The sequence below is a fragment of the Delphinapterus leucas genome, chromosome 5 (genome assembly GCF_059928025.1).
Source record: "Delphinapterus leucas isolate spDelLeu-1000000601 "Yukka" chromosome 5, BTC_Dleu_Yukka2, whole genome shotgun sequence".
In the NCBI taxonomy this organism is placed as follows: Eukaryota; Metazoa; Chordata; class Mammalia; order Artiodactyla; family Monodontidae; genus Delphinapterus; species Delphinapterus leucas.
Genome location: NC_143133.1, coordinates 109,867,645 through 109,888,407, shown reverse-complemented (window position 1 = coordinate 109,888,407; position 20,763 = coordinate 109,867,645). Strand labels below are relative to the sequence as shown.

At 38.9% G+C, this 20,763-nt stretch overlaps 1 protein-coding gene across 2 annotated transcripts in view; it reads right to left on the bottom strand.

Moving 5' to 3' along the window:
* NR3C2 (nuclear receptor subfamily 3 group C member 2) overlaps positions 1–20,763 on the bottom strand; it is a 382,407-nt gene that overhangs the window by 118,124 nt on the left and 243,520 nt on the right. For both annotated transcript variants that reach the window (XM_022599666.3, XM_089912397.1), the window contains exon 4: positions 2,498–2,614. In XM_022599666.3, the coding sequence (XP_022455374.1) occupies positions 2,498–2,614 (117 nt within the window). The remainder of the gene's footprint in view (positions 1–2,497; positions 2,615–20,763) is intronic.

Genomic DNA, 20,763 nt, shown 5'->3' with positions numbered 1-20,763 from the left:
GCTGTGGCATCTTAGGGCAAGCAGCTTAACTTTTCTGGGCAACTGAGGTTCACCATCACCAACATGAGGGGCAGTTGTGTCCCTCAGATCATCAGACTTTTTTCCACTGTACCCTGACGCATTTACTCTTCTCCACAGCCTAGGAGGTAGGCACAAGCTGAAGGAAACAGGGGCATGGAAAGGTGGTAACCTGCCTCTGAGGTTACAAGTTCAGGAAGTGGCAGAACGAGGGTTCTCACCCAGGCAGTGTGGCTCCAGAGCCCGCCCTCTGGACCAGCATGGGCTGCTCTGGCTGAGTTCAAGCCACCCAGGATGCTCTCATAGGAGCAGTTCCACGTGGCCACAGCTCATCCACCTCTTGATTCCCAAGAGCTGCTCTGTTCTGCATGCAGCCATGTTCCTCCCTAGTCCTGACTAGTCAGGCAGTTGGTGCTTTCATCAAAGCAAAGAGTGAAATCTCTTTGTGTTTCTTTTTCGAATTACTTTATTTCTTTTAAATAGGTAACTTGTGTACACAATACACGCATTAGTCCAATATGAAGTTCAAAGGCACAGAAGAATATACAGTGACAATTAATTTTCCTTCCTATCCTTGTCTCCCAGCTACCCAGTCCTTTCTACTGAGGCCACCACCATGACCAGTTTCTTGCACATCGTTCCAGAAATGCTCTATACAATATATATTCTTTTCTGAAAGCAGATATACAACTTGGAGTATACGAAACATACTATTTTGCAACCTGATTTTTTTCACTAAACAATATTTTGGAAATCAGTCTGTATAGAGCCCCCTTTATTCTTATTAGTGTCTGAGAGTATTCTATAATTTATTTCATCAGTTCTGAACAGATAAATATTTAATGTGTGTCTGATATTTAACAAGGCTACAATGAACATCTTATGCATATATCATTTCTTACATTGCCAGAATATACTTAGGATAAATTCTTAAAAGTGGAATTGGTGAGTCAAAGGCCTTGTGCCTTTTAACATTTTATTGAAATAGCTGAACTGCTCTCCATAGAGGTTATATCAATTTCTACTTCCACCTAAAATGCAGGAGATCAACACTGGGTTTCACTTTTATTTCTATACTCATCAAACAATATATCATAAAAATGTTTTATCTTTGCCATTTGCAAGAAATTGTATCTCATATTTTAAATTTGCATTTCTCTTATTAGGATTAGATTGAGACTCTTTTCATGTGTTTCAAAAACCAATTGTATTTCTTTTATTATTCTTTCCCCTATGAATATTTTGTTCACATTCCTATTCTTTTCATTCTCATTTTTCTAATGAGTTGGTTTCTTTCTTATGGAATTAGACAAGCACTTTATGTGAGAAATAAACCCTCTGTCTATAAGCTGCAAGTATTTTCCCCCAGTTTTTTATTATTTGCCTTTGCAGTAACATTCGATTTGTAAGTAGTATTGATTTCCTCCATTCTTTTCTCTTATAGCTTCTGGGTTTATTTAATACTCAAAAAGTATGAAATACTCCACTTGCAGAATATAAAAATATCCATGTTTTCCTTTAGTACTTCTGTGATAGCAGAATTTATTTTGGAGGATCATAGGAGTTTGGATTCAACTTTCTTGTTTTCCAGATGGCTTCGCAGTTGTCACAATAATTTCTATCGAATAACCTATCCTTTCCCCACTGATTTGAAATGCCAACTTTATTATATACAAAATTCTCATATTATTTGAATCTATTTCTTGACTTTCTGTTGATCTGACAATCCATAAACAAATACACAGACCATTTTAACTACTGTAGCTGTGTCATATGCTTTACTGTGTGGCAGAGCTAGTTGTCCTTATTATTTATCTTTTCCAGAATTTTGCTGGCTGTTCTTTAGGAACTTAGAATCACCAAGTGGTACTTCTGTTGGGCTTGTGTTATATTCATAAAATAACTTAGAGAAAACTGATACCTTCAAGACGTTGAATCTCCCCACCCAGGGACGTTGCATACTTTTGTGTTTGGTTCAAGTCTTTACCTGCCCCACTCTTTTGGTGAGCTCCTGTAACATTTTTAAAGTCTTGTTATTTTGGGTTTTTTTGCTTTTTTTTTTCATATAGGTCTTCCTTTATTACATTTACTCCTAGAGTCAGGAATATATTCCTATCTGGTTAATGTTATCACTTATAGGTCTTATTTCTAAACAGACACAGTAATAAAAACTGTTAGCTATAGTTTTATGTAAAATATCAGTCATTTTTGTTTTGGTTATGCACCCAGTTCTTGAAACCTTAGCAAACTCAAGAGTTGAAAACTTCACTAGGACCACAGCCACATAGCGGACTTGTTTTCAACTCCTTCTTCTAAGAAATATTTTTCTCCTGAAATGTTTTAGCATAAATGTAGAACTTACTAGATTTTTAGAAATCTTTGCTTCATGTTAGCTTCATCTTCAATTTTGGGAGTACAGAGCCTAGTGCTGTTATATCCATCTTAACAACTCTTACTGAACTAAAACTACAAAACTTACCTCCTAAATTCATTCCAGCTTGAAGACACTTCTGAAGTCTGCAGGCAGGACAATTCTTCCGTCGAATCTTATCAATTATGCAATCATTTCTTCCAGCACATAAATAGTTGTGTTGCCCTGAATAAAATAATAAAGAACAGTTGTTACAATAAAGACTATTATATTAATATTATGTACAATCAGGTAATGAAACATCCTCTTTCCTGCCTTGAAATCTCTTCTTCAAAAAAGTAGAAGGGAAACATGATTTGCGAATAATATAGGTACAGAAATGGTCAGTTTAACACAGCTGAGACTTTAGGTTACAGATGATAAACTTAATGTTTATTCCCAATAGGTTCCCACAGAAGTAAAGCTGCACTCCTCACTGTTTGAATTTCTTGGCGTGCACCCTTTCAGGAGATGGTGCACATTCCATTCAGCCATCACCCAGCACCAATCTAAACAAAGGCCCCGCTGCAGGGTGTTTTTTTTTTTTTTTAATTTTACTGAAGTATAGTTGATTTGCAATGTTGTGTTCATTTCAGTTGTATGGCAAAGTGATTCAGTTATACATACATATACATTCCTTTTCATATTCTTTTCCATTATGGTTTATCCCAGGAGATTAAATATAGTTCCCTGTGCTGTACAGTAGGACCTTGTTGTTTATCCAACCTATATATAATAGTTTACATCTGCTAACCCCAAACTCCCAACTACTGTAGCTGTTTAAGCTCCTCTGCCTATCCACATTTACACATGTCATTTCAACTGGAAGACTTGCAAATTATACAACCAGAAATGTAGAATGATTTCATTTTGCAAGCCAAACTGGCACCAAAATTATTCAAATGCGGAATATGCTTGGGGAGCGGCATCTACCGGCAAAATGCAAAACTGTACCCTAGCTCTATTATTCATTTATGTATTCCAATAAATATAAAATATCTACTGAACCTCCACTAGGGATCAGGCAGTATTAGACACACTGCGGAAACAGCAGTGAATAAGACAGACAAAAGTTCCTGTTCTCGTGACCCTACCATGAGGGGGAGACAGTCAACAGACAAGGTAAGTAGGTAAAATGTACAAGTGCTGGACAGTAATAGATGCTCGGGAGAAAAATGAAGGGAAGGGCACAGGACATGGTGGAGGTGAGGAGGGTGTTGATATTTTAGAAAGAATGCAGGGGAAGCCTCGCTGGAAGGCGACTTTAAAATAAAGCTCTGAAGAAAAGGAAGGTGCTAACTATGTTGACATCTTGGGGAGAAAATAGAGTAGAGCAGAGGGAAAAGCAAATGAGGGAGGGCAGGGGTGGGGAGGAAACCTGGCATGTTTAAGGAACAGCCAAGGATGAAAGATGGAAAGAATGAGTGAACAGTAAGAGGAGATGAGGAAAAAGGGCCAACGTGACTCAGATCATGTAAGGCCTTATAGATCATGTTCAAGACTTGGAGTAGATGGAAAACCATGGGCCTAGAGGGCTTTTAGCTGAAAAGCCACTTGATGTGATTTAAGTTTCACAGGATGGCTCTGGCCGCTGTATAGAAAACCGACTGCAGTGGACCAAGGACAGAAGCAGGGGGACTGGGGTAGCAGGCTGTCCCTATAATCCAGGGGAAGATGATGGTGGGTTGGTGATGAAAAGTGGTCAGGTTCTAGAGGCATTCTGAAGGTACAGCTGCTAGAATTTGCTGACAGATCTGAGAAAAAGGGGAGCTAAAGAGGCATTAAGATTCTTGGGTGGAACAATTAGAAAAATGGAACTGCCGTAAATTAAAATGAGGAAGACAGTAGGAGCACATGGCTTACGGGGAGTTACCCTGGCTCAGTAGCGGACATGCTAACTTTGAGACACTTGAGGTGTATCTAAATGGAAGTGCCTGCGGGTTGGTTAGGCACACAGGTCTGGAGTTCGGGAGAGGTCTGTGCTGGAGATGTAATCAGCCTGTGGTCATTATTTTAAGCCGTGAGACTGGATGAGATCATATGGAAACTGGAAAGGGAAGAGGTCTGAGGACTGAGTCATGGGGTCATTGAAAACATGCAGAAAAGCAGAGGGTGTCTCACTGATGACTGTAAAACAGGGAACAGGCTCTAAAGCCCTCCCTTCAGCCTAGTACCATCACACTCCCTTCGTTGAGAATTACTAAGTAAATTACAGCAAATACTCAATAAAAATAATGTGTACTGCCCAATGGTATTAAAATAATTTAATCTATAGCTCATTCTCAGTAACATTATGGTAAATATTAGTAATGATGATCACAATAAAACAACAGTAATAGAATAGGGAAATCTATCAAAGTGAAGAAATGAAACTCCACCATTATAATAATCTAATGACTTCTTAAAAAATGGAAGGCTCTTAGTGAATATAAGTAGGTGTAGGTAATTACACAAAGGCAATCGATACCCACGGTAAAGACTATAACCGATTAATATAACATTTCATGTTGCTGCACAATATCTTAAGAAGTTACCACTTTAAAAATAAAACTTCAAGGCCCTATTATAGCACTATTTTATTTAAGCCTTACAACAACCCTATGACACAGGTAAGGCGATTATTATTCCTATTCTTCACAAGAAGAAACTCACGTTAGAACTGGTAAAGTAACTTCCCCAAAGGGTGGAATTGGAAGCAGAATTCAGTAAGTCTGACAATGTTGCTGGGTCTTAAGGCCAGAGGCTTGTGTAAACATCAATTTGCAATATAATTTACTGGTGGTCCAACAGGATACTGGAACTGCTCTTTGGAAACAACAAGCAAAGGAACATTCTTTGAATGAAGCATACTCTATCACCCAGCATTTGCACTGGCAACCAGCATTATGTGTCTTCCTTCTACCATGGTGTGAAATTAAATACAAAACCAAAGATTTCATCTATAATTCACACTGAATTGAATAAAATTTAATGTCTAAAGAAACAACTAAATGTAACTTTAATTGGTTTCAATTCAACAATTATTTATTGGGAACCTACTATGTGTGCGAGGCCACAAAACATTTGCATCAGGGGTTGGGGTAGTCTATGGTTCTTTCCATTTCTGGTAATCTACAATAAAATGTGACAGCCTCTTAGTTGTAGGCATACAAGAATGCATAAGAAATGGTCACTGTCTACTGCACACACTAGAAAACTTTCTTTTCTAGGTGTTCAAAAACAGACTTCTAAAAGCTGGGATTGTTTTATGAGGATTTCTCTTTAGTAAGCAGCTTTTAAAAATTCACGTTACTATAACAGCTGCAAAAAATTTCCTTCTAGGTACAATATATGAAATAGTATACCTGGTTTCTATCAGTCAGCATGGTTGCAGCCACTGATTCATCTTCCACAAGCAGGATGAAGAGTTTAAGGGACAGCTGTGGGCATGTGTTACTAGTTTTCAGACAATTATCTGTCACTTATATTTTTAATTGTGTAAACATGAAAGACTTGAACTGCACCTACACAAACAGGTAATGTGTGTCCCATCCCTTAATCTATATTGAAAAACAAACAACCACCAAAAAACCGCAATGAAAACAAGAGAATGCATTTAGAAGATTTTAAAAACTTTTGATCATGTCCTTTTTTATTATTTTTATTTTTATTTTTTTTGCGGTACGCGGGCCTCTCACTGTTGTGGCCTCTCCCATTGCGGAGCACAGGCTCCGGACGCGCAGGCTCAGCGGCCATGGCTCACGGGCCCAGCCGCTCCGCGGCATGTGGGATCCTCCCGGACGGGGGCACGAACCCGCGTCCCTTGCATCGGCAGGCGGACTCTCAACCACTGCGCCACCAGGGAGGCCCCATGTCTTTGTTTTAAATACTGTGCTCTCCTAGTGTAAAAACAGCTAATTCAGAATAAGTCATACCCCAGGCTTTTGAGGGTAAGTAATTTTCTACTATAACATTAGTACTATATTAATAGGGCAGACAACCAGAATGCCGGGGACCAGACAGTGGAGGCTCTGAATAACAAGCTGGTGATGAGACTCCTGCTTACAGGATGTGAAGTCCAGAGCTGTATTTTAGAAACATTAATCGGAAGGTCATGTCCTAGATAGGTAGAATGGAAGTAGGGAACACTACTAACAACCTACTTGGAAGTTCTCAGAGACGGCCTCTTTGCAAGTTAATAGTTATATATTAATCAGAACATATACCCACCGGAATAATCCTGTGGATTAAAAGAAAAAAAAATGTCGGGGACCTTGAAGATGGCGGAAGAGTAAGACGCGGAGATCGCCTTCCTCCCCACGGATACACCAGAAATACATCTACACGTGGAACAACTCCTACAGAACACCTACTGAAGGCTGGCAGAAGACCTCAGACCTCCCAAAAGGCAAGAAACTCCCCACGTACCTGGGTAGGGCAAAAGAAAAAAAGAATAAACAGAGACAAAAGAATAAGGACGGCACCTGCACCAGTGGGAGGGAGCTGTGAAGGAGGAAAAGTTTCCACACACTAGGAAGCCCCTCCGCGGGCGGAGACTGCGGGAGACGGAGGGGGGAGCTTCGGGACCGCGGAGTAGTGCACAGCGACGGGTGCGGAGGGCAAAGCGGGGAGACTCCCGCACAGATGATCGGTACCGGCACTCACCAGCCCGAGAGGCTTGTCTGCTCACCCGCCGGGGCGGGCGGGGCTGCGAGCTGAGGCTCGGGTTTCGGTTTTGGACGAGCGCAGGGAGACGACTGGGGTTGGGGGCTTGAACACAGCCTGAAGGGGTTAGTGCACCACGACTAGCCGGGAGGGAATTCGGGGAAAAGCCTGCACCTGCCGAAGAGGCAAGAGACTTTTTCTTCCCTCTTTGTTTCCTGGTGCGCGAGGAGAGGGGTTTAAGAGCGCTGCTTAAAGGAACCCCAGAGACGGGCGCGAGGCGCGGCTAAAAGCGCGAACCCCAGAGACAGGCGGGAGACGCTAAGGCTGCTGCTGCCGCCACCAAGGGGCCTGTGTGCGAGCACAGGTCACTCTCCACACCCCTCTTCCGCGGAGCCTGTGCAGCCCGCCACTGCCAGGTTCCCGGGATCCGGGAACAACTTCCCCGGGAGAACGCACTGCGGGCCTCAGGCTGGTGCAACGTCACGCCGCCTCTGACGCCGCAGGCCCGCCCCGCACGCAGTGCCCCTCCTTCCCCCCCCCACCCCCAGCCTGAGTGAGCCGGAGCCCCCGAAACCAGCGGCTCCTTTAACCACGTCCCGTCTGAGCAAAAAACAGACGCCCTCCAGCGACCTACACGCAGAGGCAGGGCCAAATCCAAAGCTGAGCTCCTGTGAGCTGTGAGAACAAAGAAGAGAAAGGGAAATCTCTCCCAGCAGCCTCAGAAGCAGCGGATTAAAGCTCCACAATCAACTTGATATACCCTGCATCTGTGGAATACCTGAATAGACAAGGAATGATCCCAAATTGAAGAGGTGGACTTTAGGAGCGAGATCTATGATTTTTTTCCCTTTTCCTCTTTTTGTGAATGTGTACGTGTATGCTTCTGTGAGATCTTGTCTGTATACTCTTGCTTCCACCATTTGTCCTAGGGCTCTATCCGTCCATGGTTTTTAAAAAAATTTTTTTTCTTACTAATTAATTTTAATTGTAATAACTTTATTATACTTTACCTTCGTTCTCTCTTTCTTTCTTTCCTTCCTTCCTTCCCTCCTTTAGACAACGAATCACCCCAAATTGAGGAGGTGGTCTCTGAGAGCAAGATTTATGATTTTTCCCCCTTTACCTCTTTTTGTGAAGGTGTATGTGTATCCTTCTGTGTTAAGATTTTCTCTGTATAGCTTTGCTTCCAACATTTGTCCTAAGGTTCTATCCGTCCCTTTTTTTTTTTCTAAATATTTTTTAATTCAATAACTATATTATACTTTATTTTATTTTTACTGTATCTTCTTTCTTTCTGTCTTTTTCCTTCTTTCCCTCCTTCCTTCCTTCCTCCCTCCCTCCTTTCTTTCCTTCTTTGCTTCTTTCTTCCTTCCTTCCTTTCCTCCTTTCCTTCTTTCTTTCCTCATACTTCTACTAATTCTCTCTACTTTTTCTCCCTTTTATTCTGAGCCGTGTGGATGAAAGGCTCTTGGTGCTCCAGCCAGGAGTCAGGGCTCTGCCTCTGAGGTAGGAGAGCCAACTTCAGGACACTGGTCAACAAGAGACCTCCCAGCTCCACATAATATTAAACGGCGGAAATCTCCCAGAGACCTCCATCTTAACACCAGCACCCAGCTTCACTCAACGACCAGCAAGCCACAGTGCTGGACAACCTATGCCAAACAACTAGCAAAACAGGAACACAACCCCACCCATTAGCAGAGAGGCTGCCTAAAATCATAATAAGGCCACAGACACCCCAAAACACACCACCAGACGTGAACCTGCCCACTAGAGAGACAAGATCCAGCCTCATCCACCACAACACAGGCACTAGTCCCCTCCACCAGGAAGCCTACACAACCCACTGAAACAACCTTAGCCACTGGAGACAGACATCAAAAACAACGGGAACTACGAACGTGCAGCCTGCAAAAAGGAGACCCCAAACACAGTAAGATAAGCAAAATGAGAAGACAGAAAAACACACAGCAGATGAAGGAGCAAGATAAAAATGCACCAGACCTAACAAATGAAGAGGAAATAGGCAGTCTACCTGAAAAAGAATTCAGAATAATGATAGTAAGGATGATCCGAAATCTTGGAAGTAGAATGGACAAAATGCAAGAAACAGTTAACAAGGACCTAGAAGAAATAAAGATGAAACAAGCAACGATGAACAACGCAATAAATGAAATTAAAAGTACTCTAGATGGGATCAATAGCAGAATAACTGAGGCAGAAGAACGGATGAGTGACCTGGAAGATAAAATAGTGGAAATAACTACTGCAGAGCAGAATAAAGAAAAAAGAATGAAAAGAACTGAGGACAGTCTCAGAGACCTCTGGGACAACATTAGACGCACCAACATTCGAATTATAGGGGTTCCAGAAGAAGAAGAGAAAAAGAAAGGGACTGAGAAAATATTTGAAGAGATTATAGTTGAAAACTTCCCTAATATGGGAAAGGAAATAGTTAATCAAGTCCAGGAAGCACAGAGAGTCCCATACAGGATAAATACAAGGAGAAATACGCCAAGACACATATTAATCAAACTGTCAAAAATTAAATACAAAGAAAGCATATTAAAAGCAGCAAGGGAAAAACAGCAAATAACACACAAGGGAATCCCCATAAGGTTAACAGCTGATCTCTCAGCAGAAACCCTACAAGCCAGAAGGGAGTGGCAGGACATACTGAAAGTGATGAAGGAGAAAAACCTGCAACCAAGACTACTCTACCCAGCAAGGATCCCATTCAGATTTGATGGAGAAATTAAAACCTTTACAGACAAGCAAAAGCTAAGAGAAATCACCACCACCAAATCAGCTTTACAACAAATACTAAAGGAACTTCTCTAGACAAGAAACACAAGAGAAGGAAAAGACCTATAATAACGAACCCAAAACAATATAGAAAATGGGAATAGGAACATACATATCGATAATTACCTTAAATGTAAATGGACTAAATGCTCCCACCAAAAGACACAGATTGGCTGAATGGATACAAAAACAAGACCCTTATATATGCTGTCTACAAGAGACCCACTTCAGACCTAGAGACACATACAGACTGAAAGTAAGGGGATGGAAAAAGATATTCCATGCAAATGGAAACCAAAAGAAAGCTGGAGTAGCAATTCTCATATCAGACAAAATAGACTTTAAAATAAGGACTATTAAAAGAGACAAAGAAGGACACTACATAATGATCAAGGGATCGATCCAAGAAGAAGATATAACAATTGTAAATATTTATGCACCCAACATAGGAGCACCTCAATACATAAGGCAAATACTAACAGCCATAAAAGGGGAGATCGACAGTAACACATTCATAGTAGGGGACTTTAACACCCCACTTTCACCCATGGACAGATCATCCAAAATGAAAATAAATAAGGAAACACAAGCTTTAAATGATACATTAAACAAGACGGACTTAATTGATATTTATAGGACACTCCATCCAAAAACAACAGAATACACATTTTTCTCAAGTGCTCATGGAACATTGTCCAGGATAGATCATATCTTGGGTCACAAATCAAGCCTTGGTAAATTTAAGAAAATTGAAGTCATATCAAGTATCTTTTCTGACCACAACGCCATGAGACTAGATATCAATTACAGGAAAAGATCTGTAAAAAATACAAACACATGGAGGCTAAACAATACACTACTTAATAATGAAGTGATCACTGAAGAAATCAAAGAGGAAATAAAAAAATACCTAGAAACAAATGACAATGGAGACACAACGACCCAAAACCTATGGGATGCAGCAAAAGCAGTTCTAAGGGGGAAGTTTATAGCAATACAAGCCCACCTTAAGAAGCAGGAAACATCTCGAATAAACAACCTAACCTTGCACCTCAAGCAATTAGAGAAAGAAGAACAAAAAAACCCCAAAGCTAGCAGCAGGAAAGAAATCATAAAAATCAGATCAGAAATAAATGAAAAAGAAATGAAGGAAACGATAGCAAAGATCAATAAAACTAAAAGCTGGTTCTTTGAGAAGATAAACAAAATAGATAAACCACTAGCCAGACTCATCAAGAAAAAAAGGGAGAAGACTCAAATCAATAGAATTAGAAATGAAAAAGGAGAAGTAACAACTGACACTGCAGAAATAAAAAAAATCATAAGAGATTACTACAAGCAACTCTATGCCAATAAAATGGACAATCTGGAAGAAATGGACAAATTCTTAGAAATGCACAACCTGCCAAGACTGAATCAGGAAGAAATAGAAAATATTAACAGACCAATCACAAGCACTGAAATTGAAACTGTCATTAAAAATCTTCCAACAAACAAAAGCCCAGGACCAGATGGCTTCACAGGTGAATTCTATCAAACGTTTAGAGAAGAGCTAACACCTATCCTTCTCAAACTCTTCCAAAATATAGCAGAGGGAGGAACACTCCCAAATTCCTTCTACGAGGCCACCATCACCTTGATACCAAAACCAGACAAGGATGTCACAAAGAAAGAAAACTACAGGCCAATATCACTGATGAACATAGATGCAAAAATCCTCAACAAAATACTAGCAAACAGAATCCAACAGCACATTAAAAGGATCATACACCATGATCAAGTGGGGTTTATTCCAGGAATGCAAGGATTCTTCAATATACGCAAATCTATCAATGTGATAAACCATATTAACAAATTGAAGGAGAAAAACCATATGATCATCTCAATAGATGCAGAGAAAGCTTTCGACAAAATTCAACACCCATTTATGCTAAAAACCCTGCAGAAAATAGGCATAGAGGGAACTTTCCTCAACATAATAAAGGCCATATATGACAAGCCCACAGCAAACATCATCCTCAATGGTGAAAAACTGAAAGCATTTCCACTAAGATCAGGAACAAGACAAGGTTGCCCACTCTCACCACTCTTATTCAACATAGTTTTGGAAGTTTTAGCCACAGCAATCAGAGAAGAAAAGGAAATAAAAGGAATCCAAATCGGAAAAGAAGAAGTAAAGCTGTCACTGTTTGCAGATGACATGATACTATACATAGAGAATCCTAAAGATGCTACCAGAAAACTACTAGAGCTAATCAATGAATTTGGTAAAGTAGCAGGATACAAAGTTAATGCACAGAAATCTCTGGCATTCCTATATACTAATGATGAAAAATCTGAAAGTGAAATCAAGAAAACACTTCCATTTACCATTGCAACAAAAAGAATAAAATATCTAGGAATAAACCTACCTAAGGAGACGAAAGACCTGTATGCAGAAAATTATAAGACACTGATAAAAGAAATTAAAGATGATACAAATAGATGGAGAGATATACCATGTTCTTGGATGGGAAGAATCAACATTGTGAAAATGACTCTACTACCCAAAGCAATCTACAGATTCAATGCAATCCCTATCAAACTACCACTGGCATTTTTCACAGAACTAGAACAAAAAATTTCACAATTTGTATGGAAACACAAAAGACCCCGAATAGCCAAAGCAATCTTGAGAACGAGAAAAGGAGCTGGAGGAATCAGGCTCCCTGACTTCAGACTATACTACAAAGCTACAGTAATCAAGACAGTATGGTACTGGCACAAAAACAGAAATATAGATCAATGGAACAGGATAGAAAGCCCAGCGATAAACCCACACACATATGGACACCTTATCTTTGATAAAGGTGGCAGGAATGTACAGTGGAGAAAGGACAGCCTCTTCAATAAATGGTGCTGGGAAAACTGGACAGGTACATGTAAAAGTATGAGATTAGATCACTCCCTAACACCATACACAAAAATAAGCTCAAAATGGATTAAAGACCTAAATGTAAGGCCAGAAACTATCAAACTCTTAGAGGAAAACATAGGCAGAACACTCTATGACATAAATCACAGCAAGATCCTTTCTGACCCACCTCCTAGAGTAATGGAAATAAAAACAAAAATAAACAAATGGGACCTAATGAAACTTCAAAGCTTTTGCACAGCAAAGGAAACCATAATCAAGACCAAAAGACAACCCTCACAATGGGAGAAAATATTTGCAAATGAAGCAACTGACAAAGGATTAATCTCCAAAATTTACAAGCAGCTCATGCAGCTCAATAACAAAAAAACAAACAACCCAATCCAAAAATGGGCAGAAGACCTAAATAGACATTTCTCCAAAGAAGATATACAGAATGCCAACAAACACATGAAAGAATGCTCAACATCATTAATCATTAGAGAAATGCAAATCAAAACTACAATGAGATATCATCTCACACCAGTCAGAATGGCCATCATCAAAAAATCTAGAAACAATAAATGCTGGAGAGGGTGTGGAGAAAAGGGAACACTCTTGCACTGCTGGTGGGAATGTGAATTGGTTCAGCCACTATGGAGAACAGTATGGAGGTTCCTTAAAAAACTACAAATAGAATTACCATATGACCCAGCAATCCCACTACTGGGCATATACCCTGAGAAAACCATAATTCAAAAAGAGTCATGTACCAAAATGTTCATTGCAGCTCTATTTACAATAGCCCGGAGATGGAAACAACCTAAGCGCCCATCATCGGATGAATGGATAAAGAAGATGTGGCACATATATACAATGGAATATTACTCAGCCTTAAAAAGAAATGAAATTGAGCTATTTGTAATGAGATGGATAGACCTAGAGTCTGTCAGACAGAGTGAAGTAAGTCAGAAAGAAAAAGACAAATACCGTATGCTAACGCATATATATGGAATTTAAGGGGAAAAAAAATGTCATGAAGAACCTAGGGTAAGACAGGAATAAAGACGCAGACCTACTGGAGAACGGACTTGAGGATATGGGGAGGGGGAAGGGTGAGCTTTGACAGGGCGAGAGAGAGTCATGGACATATACACACTAACAAACGTAGTAAGGTAGATAGCTAGGGGGAAGCAGCCGCAAGGCACAGGGATATTAGCTCGGTGCTTTGTGACAGCCTGGAGGGGTGGGATAGGGAGAGTGGGAGGGAGGGAGACGCAAGAGGGAAGACATATGGGAACATATGTATATGTATAACTGATTCACTTTATTATAAAGCAGAAACTAACACACAATTGTAAAGCAATTATACCCCAATAAAGATGTTTAAAAAAAAAAAAAATCAGATCAGAAATAAATGAAAAAGAAATGAAGGAAACGATAGCAAAGATCATAAAACTAAAAGCTGGTTCTTTGAGAAGATAAACAAAATAGATAAACCACTAGCCAGACTCATCAAGAAAAAAAGGGAGAAGATTCAAATCAATAGAATTAGAAATGAGAAAGGAGAAGTAACAACTGACACTGCAGAAGTAAAAAAAATCATGAGATTACTACAAGCAACTCTATGCCAATAAAATGGACAACCTGGAAGAAATGGACAAATTCTTAGAAATGCACAACCTGCCAAGACTGAATCAGGAAGAAATAGAAAATATGAACAGACCAATCACAAGCACTGAAATTGAAACTGTGATTAAAAATCTTCCAACAAACAAAAGCGCAGGACCAGATGGCTTCACAGGTGAATTCTATCAAACGTTTAGAGAAGAGCTAACACCTATCCTTCTCAACTCTTCCAAAATATAGCAGAGGGAAGAACACTCCCAAATTCCTTCTACGAGGCCACCATCACCTTGATACCAAAACCAGACAAGGATGTCACAAAGAAAGAAAACTACAGGCCAATATCACTGATGAACATAGGTGCAAAAATCCTCAACAAAATACTAGCAAACAGAATCCAACAGCACATTAAAAGGATCATACACCATGATCAAGTGGGGTTTATTACAGGAATGCAAGGATTCTTCAGTATACGCAAATCTATCAATGTGATAAACCATATTAACAAATTGAAGGAGAAAAACCATATGATCATCTCAATAGATGCAGAGAAAGCTTTCGACAAAATTCAACACCCATTTATGATAAAAACCCTGCAGGAAGTAGACATAGAGGGAACTTTCCTCAACATAATAAAGGCCATATATGACAAGCCCACAGCAAACATCATCCTCAATGGTGAAAAACTGAAAGCATTTCCACTAAGATCAGGAACAAGACAAGGTTGCCCACTCTCACCACTCTTATTCAACATAATTTTGGAAGTTTTAGCCACAACAATCAGAGAAGAAAAGGGAATAAAAGGAATCCAAATCGGAAAAGAAGAGGTAAAGCTGTCACTGTTTGCAGATGACATGATACTATACATAGAGAATCCTAAAGATGCTACCAGAAAACTACTAGAGCTAATCAATGAATTTGGTAAAGTAGCAGGATACAAAATTAATGCACAGAAATCTCTGGCATTCCTATATACTAATGATGAAAAATCTGAAAGTGAAATCAAGAAAACACTCCCATTTACCATTGCAACAAAAAGAATAAAATATCTAGGAATAAACCTACCTAAGGAGACGAAAGACCTGTATGCAGAAAATTATAAGACACTGATGAAAGAAATTAAAGATGATACAAATAGATGGAGAGATATACCATGTTCTTGGATGGGAAGAATCAACATTGTGAAAATGACTCTACTACCCAAAGCAATCTACAGATTCAATGCAATCCCTATCAAACTACCACTGGCATTTTTCACAGAACTAGAACAAAAAATTTTGCAATTTGTATGGAAACACAAAAGACCCAGAATAGCCAAAGCAATCTTGAGAACGAAAAAAGGAGCTGGAGGAATCAGGCTTCCTGACTTCAGACTATACTACAAAGCTACAGTAATCAAGACAGTATGGTACTGGCACAAAAACAGAAAGATAGATCAATGGAACAGGATAGAAAGCCCAGAGATAAACCCACGCACATATGGACACCTTATCTTTGATAAAGGTGGCAGGAATGTACAGTGGAGAAAGGACAGCCTCTTCAATAAATGGTGCTGGGAAAACTGGACAGGTACATGTAAAAGTATGAGATTAGATCACTCCCTAACACCATACACAAAAATAAGCTCAAAATGGATTAAAGACCTAAATGTAAGGCCAGAAACTATCAAACTCTTAGAGGAAAACATAGGCAGAACACTCTATGACATAAATCACAGCAAGATCCCTTCTGACCCACCTCCTAGAGTAATGGAAATAAAAACAAAAATAAACAAATGGGACCTAATGAAACTTCAAAGCTTTTGCACAGCAAAGGAAACCATAATCAAGACCAAAAGACAACCCTCAGAATGGGAGAAAATATTTGCAAATGAAGCAACTGACAAAGGATTAATCTCCAAAATTTACAAGCAGCTCATGCAGCTCAATAACAAAAAAACAAACAACCCAATCCAAAAATGGGCAGAAGACCTAAATAGACATTTCTCCAAAGAAGATATACAGAATGCCAACAAACACATGAAAGAATGCTCAACATCATTAATCATTAGAGAAATGCAAATCAAAACTACAATGAGATATCATCTCACACCAGTCAGAATGGCCATCATCAAAAAATCTAGAAACAATAAATGCTGGAGAGGGTGTGGAGAAAAGGGAACACTCTTGCACTGCTGGTGGGAATGTGAATTGGTTCAGCCACTAAGGAGAACAGTACGGAGGTTCCTTATAAAACTACAAATAGAATTACCATATGACCCAGCAATCCCACTACTGGGCATATACCCTGAGAAAACCAAAATTCAAAAAGAGTCATGTACCAAAATGTTCACTGCAGCTCTATTTACAATAGCCCGGAGATGGAAACAACCTAAGCGCCCATCATCGGATGAATGGATAAAGAAGATGTGGCACATATATACAATGGAATATTACTCAGCCTTAAAAAGAAATGAAATTGAGCTATTTGTAATGAGATGGATAGACCTAGAGTCTGTCATACATAGTGAAGTAAGTCAGAAAGAAAAACACAAATACCGTATGCTAACACATATATATGGAATTTAAGGGAAAAAAAATGTCATGAAGAACCTAGGGGTAAGACAGGAATAAAGACGCAGACCTACTGGAGAACGGACTTGAGGATATGGGGAGGGGGAAGGGTGAGCTTTGACAGGGCGTGAGAGAGTCATGGACATATACACACTAACAAACGTAGTAAGGTAGATAGCTAGGGGGAAGCAGCCACAAGACACAGGGATATTAGCTCGGTGGTTTGTGACAGCCTGGAGGGGTGGGATAGGGAGAGTGGGAGGGAGGGAGACGCAAGAGGGAAGACATATGGGAACATATGTATATGTATAACTGATTCACTTTGTTATAAAGCAGAAACTAACACACCATTGTAAAGCAATTATACCCCAATAAAGATGTTTTAAAAAAAAAAATGTCGGTGGTAAAGGAAACAAAGATTTATTTCTCATTCCACTTATATGTCCATTTGGGGAAGAATACCAGTTCTAGTTGTGGCAGAATATCTTGAATCAGATAAGCCTCCTACAAAAAACAATTACAAACTGTCCACAAAACGGGGGGGAAATATTTGAAGGCACTGGGGAGAAACCAAAAGAAAGGAGAGGCTGGAGGAAAACTGACTCTTGAAAAAAAGAGAACCACCCTAGACATGATTCATGTTTGAACGGCTTTTTTTCCTAAGGGCCTTAGACTCTTACACCCTTCAGTGGAGGCTGGATGGAAACCCTGCAACATCTTCAGTCCTACTGGCCTGAGAAGACAGAGAACAGACTGTGGGACTTTTAGAACAGCTAAAAATTGAAGAAGGATAGATATTCTGGAAAGGAGGGGTGGACATATTAACTCCCCTCAAATTTTTGGCTGACCTGTGAACTGAGCATGAGACTCCGAAGAGTGAGAATCCAGGGGTGAAACAATTTAAGGCTTGAAAGAGGCTGAACAGGTATTTCAGCTATTACTAATCACAGGGTGACAGAGTTTGAATCCCACTAAATCAGAAGGACTCAATCAATACCTCAGGCTTTCCACTGAAATTGTAGAAGGTCCCTGCCTTTGGAGCAAATACTGTATCCTAGGATTAAGGCATTCACCTTAGGGTTAAAGGCACAACCAAAACAGACCTACCCTAAAAAAGCATACAGCAAAGGCCCCATAAGTTCAAAGTGATTTGTCAGTAATTTAATTGATTACAGAACAAAACTCAATATTCTTCAGAAAAATATAACAGAATCTGGAGTCTCCAGGATGTCTAGAATACAATAATAATTACTAGAAAAATGCAAACTAGAGTCAATAGAAAAAGTCACTAGCAACAGACTCACAAATGACCCAGAGGTTGAAATTACCAGATAAAGATTTTTAAATAGACTATACTTGTTAGACTATACAAGAAAATATGAATAAAAGGGTTAAAGAAATGGAGACTCTCAGAAGAGATTTGGAAACGATAAAAAACAAACACAAATGGAAATCAAAGAACTACAAAATAATATCTAAGATATTTTTGGTTGAAATTAATAATATATTGGACATTAACAAAAAAAATCAGTGAAATTAAAGAGACAGAGATATAAAAACTAAAGCACAAAGAGAAAACATTAAAAGATAAAAGGAGGGCTTCCCTGGTGGCGCAGTGGTTGAGAATCTGCCTGCCAATGCAGGGGACACGGGTTCAAGCCCTGGTTTGGGAAGATCCCACATGCCGTGGAGCAGCTAGGCCTGCAAGCCACAATTACTGAGCCTGTGTGTCTGGAGCCTGTGCTCCGCAACAAGAGAGGCCGCGATAGTGAGAGGCCCGTGCACCGCGATGAAGAGTGGCCCCGCTTGCCCCAACTAGAGAAAGCCCTTGCACAAAAAAGAAGACCCAACACAGCCATAAATTTAAAAACAAAAAAAAAAGATAAAAGGAAAAGGCATCAGGGGCCTATAGGACAACATTAAGTAATTTAATGTATGTGTAGCTAGAGTTCCAGAAGGAGAGAGATAATAGGTCAGAAAAATATATATAAAAATTTCCAAATTTGACTAAAACAACATCCTACAAATTTAGAAAGCTTAGCAAATGCCCCAAGAGATAAAGAAAATCACTATGGCACAACACGGTTAAATTGCTGGAAAAAAATATAAAGATTCTTAAAAGCATCCAGAACAACAATGACAAAATTACATCGCATTAAGGGGAACAAGGATAAGAGTAATAAGTGAGGCCAGAAGACAAAATATAATACCTTTAAACTCAGAATAACCAATGGAAACATTTCTCAAAATGAAGGTAAAATAAAGACATTTTCGGATAAACTAAAGGTAAAAGAATTCGTTGCTAGTAGAATCACATAAGAAAAAAAAAGGAAGTCCTTTATGCTGAAGGGAAATGATACCAGAGAGAAATACGGATGTACATCAAAGAAAAGAATTAGAAATGGTGAATAGAGAGTAAAATTTTAAAGAAATTTTCTTTCTTTTCTTAAATTCTTCAGAAGTCAAATTACTATTTAAAGCAAAATAAAAAATGTATTATGGGATTTATAAAAAAATAAAATGTGTATAAGTAAAATACCTAAAAACATAGCACAAAGGATAGGAAGAGATATAAATGGAATTTTACTGCTATAAATTTCTTACATTACACTTGAAATGGTATAAATTATTCAGGGTAGACTATGGTAAGTTAAGAGTACATTCTGTAATCCCTCAAGCAATGGTTCTCAAAGTATAGTCCCTTGCCAAGCAGCATCAGCATCACCTAAGAATTTAACAGAAATTTAAATCCACAGGCCTAATTCCAGACCTACTAACTCAGAAACTTTGGAGCAGGGCCTAGAAATCTGTGTTTTATATAACCCTTCAGGTGATTCTGTTGCACAATAATGTTTGAGAAATACTACCATGAAGCAACCACTAGAATAATAACACTAAGTGTAGCTCAACGAACAATAAAGATATAAAATGGCATACTAAAAAAATATTCAACCCAGAAAGGACAGAAAAGGAAAAATGGGGGAACAAATAAAAGAGGAAACAAAAAGAAAACGAACGTCAAGATAAGAGATATAAATTCAAGTACAGCAATATTTACACTAAATATAAATGGTGTAAACACTCCAGTTAAAAGTCAAAGATGGCAGACTGGATTTCAAAAAGGCAAGACCCAAGTGTGTGTTATGATGCATTTTAAATATAAAGGCACAGACAGGGTGGAGGCTAAAAGATGGAAAAATATATGCAATTAAAAAATGCAAGCATAAGAAAGATGATGTGGCTACATTAAAGTCAGATAAAGTAGACTTCAAGAGAAAAACTGTCACAAAAGATAAAGACTATCACTTCATAATTACTAAATTAGGATATAACAGCCCTAAATATCAATGCACCTAACAGTAGAGCTTCAAAATTCATCAACTAAAAATTAGTCAGAACTAAGGGGAAAAAATGCAAATCCAAAATCATAGTTGGAGATTTAAAAACCCCTCTCTCAGCAACTGATAGAACAATCACTATCTAGAAAATTGGTGAGGATACAGAAGATTTGAACAATATTAGCAAAAACCTTGACCTAATTAACATTTAGGTCACACAACTGCACAATACACATGTTCTTTTCAGGTGCACATGAAATATTCACTGAGACAGACTGTATCCTGAGCTATAATACAAATCTAAAATTCTAAATAAAAGGATTGAAATAATGTACAATATGTTTTCTGACCACAAAGGAACTAAATGAGAAATTAATAACAATGATATCTAAAAAAGCCCCATATTTGAAAATTAAGCAACATACTTCAAAAATTTTATGGGTCAATGAAGAAGTCAACAAGGGAAATTACTGAAGG